Genomic DNA, 10,492 nt, shown 5'->3' with positions numbered 1-10,492 from the left:
TCAATTATCTGAATAATATCAGGGGGCTTCAAGGAGGACATGTTAGCCAAGACCTTAGAGTCTATATCAGACAAACTATTTCAAAAGAACATGGAAGAGAGAAACCTCTGCAGTGCCATGGTGTAGGGTGTGTTCTTCATTCTGACGGTAGATGTTCATGGTAGGGTATTGTTTTGCCAAACCCTGTTGGATCTAAATCACCCCTTGCCATAATAGTGTCTGAAAGAATGATGTCAGATGGATCATACAGCTTTACACACGTTTTATTATTACTGTTGCCTTGATTATTCCATGACGACTCAGGTCCACAAACTGTTAATGGCTAGATGAGAGAAACATTGCCGTCATTGCCGTGGTCTTCACATTATTTTACATATAGGCCTATGGGCCTAACAAACATGCATGAAGGCAAGCTACATAAGATATTAGGAACATTATTTCTGTAGAATATAGTGGAATAGTAAGTGAGGAGGTCAGTAGGGATGGGTGGCCTAATTTCTTTAGGTTACAGCTTAGGCAGCAGAGAAAAGAATGTGTGGTATGAACGCCTGTCAATCAATGAACCAAAAACTTTCAGGTTGTCTTTAAAGTATCATAGCGCCTGACCTAGCATCTGAGCTGAGTCTCTACCAACAAGTCCCTAGCAACGCAACGCAGAGAATGTGCTGAGTGTTCATCAGATATCCTCTGTACTGAACATAAAGCACTACAGGCTACGCCAATGGCATGAAATAGTACACACTTCTGGTCTCCTAGGTTGGGAGCCTCTCCTCTGGATGGATTGCAACACCACACCAGCTGCCTCATTCAGGCTTATGCAGCTGGTATGAAAAATGACAGTAGCTAATATTAACAGATCATATTTTACTTACCTGGCTGCATCCTTTGGAAAAGAAAAGGCTGACAAGTTCATGTTACTGCAGCCTGTTGGTGCACAAAGCTTGGGCATTGTTAGCACTAAACGGCTACGGTACACATTTAATGCCTAATTTTGCCACTCATTTTCAATAGCGAAGCGAGATAAATATACAATGAGGCCAGTCACATTATTAAACAATGTTTATCAATACAGTGCTAAACTACAGTGATACATTTCACAGTAACGGCGTGTCTAATCACTTCAATCAGCACCATGATAATTAGTTTAATGGTCCAGATCAGTCATCACTTACTATAAAACAAAGAACAATATAATCTAGGTAATAAATGTCTGTAGGATTGAAGTTATCAAAATGATAAATAATTGGACAAATGGGCTGTCTTCAGAGACTGTAAGTAGGCCTATGTACAACACAAACTGAACATCAGGAGCTGGACTCTCCTCATAACATGGTAGTGAAAGTACCAATCTCTTTCACAAACATTGGATGATTGGTATTAAAAATATAAAGATATATACAGCTCCAACTTGTACACCAGCTGTATTCTCCTCTCTTTCAATAAGGTGAAACCATCTGGCATTTACAAGCTCAATGAAACAACCCCTGTTTAGACCAAGAGCAGATTCATCATGCCCCTGAAATGCCACTTCTTGCTCCCCCCATACCCCCCCCCCCCCCTCCATGTACAACACCACACTGATTAGCCTCTTCACTTTCTCATGGTTTTTAGTAATCTGGCTATTATGTTTTTGGCAATTATGGGAACTGCTTGATCAGTCAATCCTTACTTTGCCAAATAGCTTTAATTTAAGACTAGATGTAATGTGGGACTTTTAACCGTGTCTGTTAACATGACAGACCAAGGGCCTCATTTATAAAACGTACTTACACACAGATTTTATCTTAGAGTGTTCGTGCGATCAAATCCACGTCTAAGTACAGATTTATAAAAACCGTCTTAGACGTAGAAAAGGACGTATCTCTACGTCTGGTTCTAGTTCGTGTAAGTACATTTCCTTGTGGCAATACTGGAGTACTGCAGGAATTCGGAACTCTCCGAGCGCCGACACGCAGTCACCACCACCGTCACCATTAGGGCTAATGGTAAAAGGCCAAATGAATGTTTCGCTCAATAAAATCAATTAAACAATTTGAATAATTCATACATGAATGAAATTCACGTCTAATAGGTATTCATTTGAATTCCACACGTGTAAAACATTTCGCTCAATTTATAGCCTATAAAAAGCCTGATAGTGACTTAGTTTTCAGTAGTAGATATGGCTGCATTGGCGTTGTTAGAGGATATTGCCAACCGCGCAATAAGGAGAGAAAGGGTTTTTCGTGATCGCGCAGGATGATGTATGGCTGATAAGCAGGTTCCCAATGGCTTCTCACCCCGATTGCGCACACTCAGACAGCCTAGGAAGCCCACTTCAATACAGCACATGCCTGTGCGCGGTCGGTAGTGGAGCGCAGCATAGGCATGCTGAAGGGAAGGTGGCGATGTTTGGATGCATCAGGAGGGAGACTGCTATATGACCAGGGGCGGCGCCAGGGGGGGGCTAGGGGGTGCTATAGCTCCCCCTGGATTAGCCATAGCACCCCCATAGCACCCCCAAGAAAATAATGGTTTATTTATTATTGTTATTTAATTTAATTCTGCGTTCTCAATTTAATTTATTGTGTGATAATAATATTTCAATCACAAAAGAAAATAATAACAGATTGAAATGAACAGATTGTTCACGTAGCATGACACAGACACGTCGCACTCGCATGCGTGAACGTTAACGTTTCCTGACGATTGAAGGAGAAAGAGAGCTAGTGCACTGTCAAAGTCGTTGTTGAAGTATCAACAAATTCACAATAATGGATCGGTTTTTGATACCCACAATTCCACGAGTAGAAGAATCATGTGACGTTGAAGAAGAAGAAGAAATGCAAGGGGTATCTGAATCTGATTTAGAAGAAGAGGAACGTCGTGGTCAAAGAGATCAACCCTACACCTCTACTGAGGGTGCTAGCCATGCTACACCTGGTCTGCTGGCTTGGCCGGATTTTGGTTTTGCTTATGGCTTTTCCAGCATAGTTTTGTTTGCATTTTTGCCTGTTCTTTAAGAGTTTTATTGTACAATGATACAATGATCAAGCTCTGATTATTGTGGTTTTGAGTGCCTACCGTTTTGTTTCATTCACTTTTAAAAGGGGCCTGCATCTTTACACCGTTTAAGATTTAAGGTGGAACGGTCTTGTTAGATGTGTAACATTAATGAATGCGGTCTCTTTTTGGGATTTTTCTGGATCCGCCTTAAAAAATCAGATTCTAGCCTAGGACGAGCAGTCTGTCTGTGCTAGCCAGGTATAAGCTTCTATGTTTTTATTGATTGTGACCTGAAATAATATATACTTTTTGAACGCATTTCTGACTCTTTGACTGTTTTAGTTAATTCTATCTGCTATTCTAATTTATCCTCTTTAGTTTAGAATGTATTGAACTATTTATGTTTAGTTTAATTTGTTAGACATGGTAGTGGTGACCTGGTAGTCATCTGGCGCCAACTTTAACCCCCACTGAAGTAAGTGAAGTATTTGGGATTGCGGAATCTATAACATGCTGCATGCATTTTGTCAGTGACCGTCGCAGAGGAACACGGCTATGTGCGCGTCCGTCGGAAGCAGCCTAATGATAATAATAATACGATCGATTTGTAAGGCGCTTTTCATGGACTACAAAGACGCTTCAGAGAGCAAACATGTAAACAGATATGACGATATGGTGGGGAGGTGTTGTAGTAGAGAACCATGTGACACATATGCTATCACCCTAATTTCATAGCACCCTCGGTAAAACGCCGAGCACCCCCATAGCACCTGCAGAAAAAAATCTCTGGCGCCGCCACTGTATATGACCCCGAAAGGGTTTGCCAGATCATCCTAGCATGTTGTGTGCTACACAACATCTGTCTAAGCCATGCATAGAGCTAGGAGAAGACGAAATGCGCATGGACCAAGATGACCACCCTCCCATCCCAGCTGGCTGGAACACGCACATCACTACGCTGAGAAGACGGGAGCTGATTCACCAACTATACCAACAGTATAAGAATAAATGCACACATGTTCACATTTTCTTCAGAATGTTTTATTTAGGCAAGTTTGTTCAAAGAACCATCAATATCGGACAGAGTTCGGCAACAACCTCACTAACAGACTCATTCAAGTCCCTTTGTGAATGAGAGAAGAGGAAGCTGGTGATGGCCGATGAGGCCACAATGCTGGTGCTGCTCGTGCCGCAGGTGCGGCCGCTGGTGCTTCGGAGACGTGTCTTCTACCATGCCACATACTTTGCTTTTGCCATTACGCCACCAGACAGGCTTTCGAATAATGTTTTGGCCCGCATCTGCTCTTCCATCAGCAGAACGTCGATTTCAGCCTCACTATAATTCTTCTTTTTACATGTTTATTTCTTGCATTGTCACAGAGAGTTTGTGCATTGAGGATGCGCTCCGTTTGTGCATTGAGAATATGCTAATTAGATTAAGTAGGGGCGTTTTGAGCGCGGAGATTCAGTTGCGCACCATTCCACGATCATTTGTGATTTATAAACACAGGAATGGCGCACACGTGTTTTTTTGGGCGTACGTTCGTTTTCTCTGAATAACACTTACGACCATTTCAGAAAACGTCTGAGATCAAATGTAGGATGGTTAATCATGCAGTCTTAACATAGTGTTGGGTAGAAAAAGTTCTTACTTTAGTTTTTTCTGCACTAAAGCAATATCTGGCATCTGCCTCCTTTCCTCTTTAATATTTAATTGTTGCTCAAATGGCAACCTAATAAAATAGTTTTGCAGCAAAAACAAAATCCAAGTTGACTTCCATTGCTTACTACCACAATGATCTCTGACCAACTACTCACTCTGTGGCTGTAATTCAGTTTATTAACTGTTGTTAGACAGCAACTATTTTTGATTCTGATCGGTGAGAAGACAGGTTAAAGTCCTCTGACAAGTTATTACACGCCCACTGGACAATTATTTGTCTTGGCGGCCTGAAATAGGCTAGGGTTATTTAACCAATGTTTCTACTGGAGGAGTGTTTTTCCAATTAACTCGCTGAGCTAGAGAACATAGAAGTCCTATGACTAGCTGTAGACTCTGAACTGAGATCTGAGTGAATGCCCATTTTAGAGCAAGTTCCCATCCTCTTGTGTCATTAAATGGCTCTGCTCTGTCTGTGATTGGAACTGATGTAACTGATGTTGAATTTTGTGTTCTGCAGAGGTTCCGATGCCAGAGAATCTCACTGTAGAATTCAACTCCTCGTGTGTCTCTTTGAAGTGGACCAAACCAGAAGGAATAGACCAGATGTCTTACCTGCTGGAACTTTTCTGTGAGGGACAGGTGGAACAACCGAGGATCATTCACACAGATTTACTCTTTCATTCTATCTCGGACTTCCAACATGGCAAGAAATACACTGTCCAAGTATCTGCACTGAAAAATGGCCGTCAAAGCACACCCACCTCCAAAAGTTTTACAACAGGTAAGAAAAACTTCTGTACAGCTGGAATGAATCATTACTTATGTTTTACTGTAATACTCAGACTGAATATCAATCTTTACAGAGATTCCAGTCCCAGAGCGTTTGACTGTGAGCTCCATCACTGCATCATCTGCTAGCCTCAGCTGGCTGGTGTGTCCTGAGATGAAGCAGACTCCACACAGCTTCCTGGTCTCTTACCAGAGTGAAGGGACTGAGCCAAAGTCCATCTCTACTGTGTCATGCAGCACAGACATCACAGGCCTGAAACCAGGAACTGACTACACTGTTAGAGTCTACACTGAGCTCCAACATGGAGGAAAGAGCCAGCCTGCTTCTGTTCAGATGAAGACAGGTGAGATATCAGGAAGGAGAGAATGATTCCCTGAAGTGTCATTTTTATGGTTGATCTGTTATTCATGATTGATCTGTGTTGTTGAAGTGTTTTGAGGCACAGCACTAGTCTGTACAGTTGGCAGCAATAATATGATCTAGAGAAGGAGTGTCCATAGGCCAAAGTGTAGTAAATATGGTGGACAGAGGCCCATACTGAGGCAACATGTAAACACGATTAGGTCTCCATAATTCAGGCTTGGCCTAGAAAATAAATTTGAATACACACTTTATCTGTCAATCATCATATGAATTCAACATAGTGATTAAATATGATATTGCAACCAAACATCTACAATTTTCACACAGAACTTCCAGGAAGCCTTCATACAATACTGCAACATTCTCCCATTCTCTCTTTAGAAAAAAATCATATCCACCTCTAAATTCCCCCATTTTCCACAATACTCCAGTAGCAGGCCATAGGTTGAGTATGAAGTATGAGCGGCATGACATTTCTCAACGGTTTCTGGCTAATTTGACCATGAGGAACAAAACTAGGGTGCTGTCATTTACTGTAACCCGAGCGAACATCGAAATTTTCCCACGCCCTTTTAGCTTTTGTTGAAGATGTGCATTAAAGTAAAGAAGATAATTGCAGTTGATGGCCCAAGGGTCTTCTTTAATTTAAGCCATGGATGGTTATTATGGAATGTCTAGAACCATATACATATAAATACCCCTGTGCGCCAACAGGATAAAGTGCCAGTGCTTAGACTGTAGAATGTTATATACTACACTGTCAGCCAGAAGCATGCATTCACAGGTGACTGGAAGAGTTCATTATCGCCCCCTGTGGGGAGGAAAACCATAGACAGACATAAAGACAGTGGACATTTCAACAGGTAGTGTAGTAGAACACAGACATACAATTAATGCAATCCAGTAACCCAGTACAAACAGCCACATATGTTTTTACCCCCAGAACTCCTCCTTCCTAAGCTGCTGTCAACCTTGGGCCTGGGGGATCTTCATGGAGGGAAACTCACACTCAGCTCAGTCCTGGAGATCAACAGTAACACAGTGTCTGACAAACCATCACAGAGTCTGGAGCAGCTACCATGGACCTTCTTAAGGAAACTGATGATGTCCAATTTAAATGCAAGAAATATGAAATGTGAATCATACCAGCGAATGTATGATTATAGTTTCACTGATGATGATGATTCTGATGTTAATCCTCTAGATTTGATCACTGCGCTTTTCCACTGCTCAGATTTTTTCCTCCAGCAGGAACTGGTCTCCAAAATGTCCATGTGCCAGTTTGCTGTTCCTTTGCTGCTGCCAAACTGTGACACACAGCAAAGCACTCTGATGCTGTGGGCCATGAGAGACCTTGTTAAAAGGTTCAGGCCTAATTCTCTAGCAGGTGACAGGACATTTGTAGAGGGCAGGATCGTAGAAATGGACATCCCCATGGTGTCTTTTGTTAGACTAGGAGAGAGTAGTCTGCCCAAATCTCAAACTCTGAACAAGTTACTCAGTAATCCTCATCAGCCCAACAACACATTTGTTCACTGTGACATGGAGTGTGGTGATGTGCCCAGGAGAATCTCAGATGGTCTGGTTGAAGTCAGCTGGTATCTACCCTGTGGGAACACAAACATTGACTTGTTCACACAGCCAGTGGCCATAGCCAATCTGAGAGGAGATGGCAGGTTGTTTAAGACCCAGATGTCCTTCCTGTATGAGACCTCAGCTGCAGTTTTCATCTTCATTGATGACCTAGAGGGAGACCTCAGCACTCTGAACAACAGAGAGAGCAGAGCTGAGCTGTTCCTGGTCACCAACTCTCAGAGTAAGGTCTTCAACAAGGAGACACTCAGGGATAGATGCATGAAGCACAAGGTGAAGGAGACCAATGTGATCATCAAGAAAAAGCAGAATGATGCAGAGTTTGTAAAGACTTTGCGTTTCCATGTGAATGGTGCCATGGGAAAGAATCCAATTAAAATGAAAGTGGAAGACATGGCTGCTGTTTCTCGACATGTTGGTATTGTGGTTGATGAGGACTGCACTGAGTGTACAAATGGCAGAGCAAATGCTGAAGGCATCACTGGAAGCATTCAGGATGTTGTGGAATTCAAGGAAGACCAGTTGCCCTTACATGGTGATATCTGGAAGCAAATCAGTCAGATAGAAAAAGAGAACTGCAGAATGCGTTATGCAGACAAAGACATAGAGAGTTACAGGAGTTCACTCAAGACAAAAGAAGAAAAACTCAGAAAGAAACAGCAGCAGACGGCTGTCTCAGAAGCCATGGTGAAATTCACTTCTGGAATCTCAGAGTCAGGAACAGAGCGTCTCTACTTCCTGAAGTGGCTGAAGATTCAGCTGGACACCATCTCTAGACATAACCTGTCCACACTGAGAGAGCAGTACAAAGACTGCTGTAGAAACACACCACAGAATAAGAAGCTGATTGCAGACTTGAATGAGAAAATCTCCAACTGCTCGTTGGGTCCTGAGCACTTCTTCCGTGAGCTGGGCCAGCTTTATGAGTGTGCTTGCTCCCTTCCAGAAAACAACCCAGGCCGACAACAAGTCCAGCACCTACCTGCTCTGTGTGCTCAGATGCTGCTGGATGGGTTTCCAGTTGAGCTGGTCGATGGAGACGCATCAAACATCCCAATGAAGTGGATTAAAGAGGTCCTGACTCAGCTACATCAGCTGGTGGACACCAAGAGTAAGATCCTGGTGTTGACTGTGCTGGGAGTGCAAAGCACTGGGAAGTCAACCCTTCTCAACACCATGTTTGGAGTGCAGTTTGCAGTCAGCAGTGGAAGATGCACCAGAGGAGCCTTCATGCTGCTGATTAAAGTCTCTGAGGAATTCAGATCTGAGCTCCAGTGTGACTTCATCATGGTCATTGACACGGAGGGCTTAAAATCACCTGAGCTGGCATCATTGGACACAAGCTATGAACACGACAACGAATTAGCAACGCTGGTCATAGGGCTCAGTGACATCACCATCATCAATATTGCCATGGAGAACAACACAGAGATGAAGGACATTCTGCAGATTGTGGTCCACGCCTTTCTCCGGATGAAGGAGGTTGGGAAGAAGCCCAGATGTCTGTTTGTGCATCAGAACGTGTCCGACATGTCTGCTCATGACAGCAACATGAGAGACAGGGAGAAGCTGATGGAGCAGTTGGATGAGATGACTCGAGCAGCTGCTAAAATGGAGAAAAAAGTAGGTTATACAAAGTTCACTGACGTGATGGACTACGATCCTGACAAAGACAGCTACTACATCCCTGGACTTTGGCATGGAACTCCCCCAATGGCCCCAGTGAATGCTGGTTACAGTGAAGCTGTCTATGAACTCAAGAAGAATTTACTTGGCTCCTTACACACATCTGATAACATCTACAGAATAAATGCAGAGGGCTTTCTGATGTGGACTAGTGGTTTGTGGGAAGCTGTGAAATATGAAAAGTTCATGTTCAGCTTCAGGAACAGTTTGGTGGCAGATGACACAAATATCAGAAAATGCATGAGTTGTTCATCAGGGACAGTGACCCAAAGATACGCTTAGAACAGTTCCTGGAGGAGTTCATTGATATGTTCCATGACAAAGATCAATGCCTGAAGAAAGCAGCACCAGCAGAATTCACAACAGACTGTTTGACACCAGCAGTTCAGGACTACATCACCAAAAGGCTCGGCTCAGATATTGCAGATGCAATGGTGACCGGAGATGAAGGAGTGGACTACAGCACAAGGACTCACTTTTCAGTTTGCCCTTTTAAAGCAGCTGCTTCAGGATGACTCTTTTGAACAATTCAAGAATACTCACAGAATTACAAAACATTTGTTAATAGCTGGATCTTAAATCAAATCATTGAAACATTTTCCCTGGATGACAAGTGGCAAAAACTAAAGATGAAGCATCTCTCTGAAGTAGTGCAGAAAGTGTATGATGCAATCACTTGTGCCAAAGATGAGACTGAGGAGTACACAGATATGAAAATGTTCATACAGAAAATACGCACTCATCTTAAAGACCAACTAGCCTTCACAGAAGACACTTTCTTTATCACTTTAAAGCATGCCAACACACAGCAGTTTGCTGGTAACCTCATGGACTCCCTCTTAGACATGCAACAGTCCTTAAGTGATGAGTTCAAGTGCCTAAGCACCCAGGAAGACCTTCGAGAAGCTATCAGTCAGCTGCCCTCTAAACCCCATGAGCTTCTTGTCACCAGACTGTGTGGATGTGGGGAACAGTATCCCTTCTGTGGGACACCCTGTGAAGCAGGAGGTCAGGACCACAAAACACACTTCTCCAACATGCACCGACCTCTGGGTCTTGACCCATACAAACTGGACTCCCGGAAGTTGGTAACTGATATCTGCACAACTGCTGTGATCAGTGAAGGACGATTTAAGAGTTCTTTAACCCAAGGAAAGTATCACCCCTACAAGCAGTACAGGGACATCTACCCCGATTGGGAGATAGCGGGAGACACAAGCATGGAGGCCTCAGACTACTGGAAATATGTTATGATGAAATATAATAAGGACTTTGCTGAAGATGGTGATGCTTTGCCTGCAGACATTCCACCTGAATGGAAAGAGTTGAAGTCAACTGATGCCAGAGTAGGCTTGAGGAAGTCATTCAACATGGGGGAAGACAAAGCTCAAGCATAATGAGAAGTTTTTTCA

The 10,492-nt window shown here is 43.1% G+C and overlaps 1 protein-coding gene across 1 annotated transcript; it reads left to right on the top strand.

Moving 5' to 3' along the window:
- The first annotated feature begins 4,138 nt into the window (after nt 1–4,138).
- On the top strand, nt 4,139–9,362 carry LOC105909646 (up-regulator of cell proliferation-like). Its single transcript, XM_042703161.1, has 3 exons — nt 4,139–4,180; nt 5,225–5,429; nt 6,745–9,362. Exons 1-3 carry the CDS (start codon nt 4,139–4,141, stop codon nt 9,360–9,362), a joined length of 2,865 nt encoding a protein of 954 aa, XP_042559095.1.
- Nucleotides 9,363–10,492: the final 1,130 nt, after the last annotated feature.

Source organism: Clupea harengus, chromosome 2, assembly GCF_900700415.2.
Source record: "Clupea harengus chromosome 2, Ch_v2.0.2, whole genome shotgun sequence".
In the NCBI taxonomy this organism is placed as follows: domain Eukaryota; kingdom Metazoa; phylum Chordata; class Actinopteri; order Clupeiformes; family Clupeidae; genus Clupea; species Clupea harengus.
The sequence above is the reverse complement of the archived record's forward strand: the minus strand, read 5'-3'. Positions and strand labels throughout refer to the sequence as shown.

Coding starts and splice junctions, on each gene's coding strand:
- LOC105909646 (XM_042703161.1), top strand. CDS start 4,139: ATGGCCGATGAGGCCACAATGCTGGTGCTGCTCGTGCCGCAG. Junction 4,181..5,224: donor TGGTGCTGCTCGTGCCGCAG/GTGCGGCCGCTG, acceptor GTCTCTTTGAAG/TGGACCAAACCAGAAGGAAT. Junction 5,430..6,744: donor CTCCAAAAGTTTTACAACAG/GTAAGAAAAACT, acceptor TTTTACCCCCAG/AACTCCTCCTTCCTAAGCTG.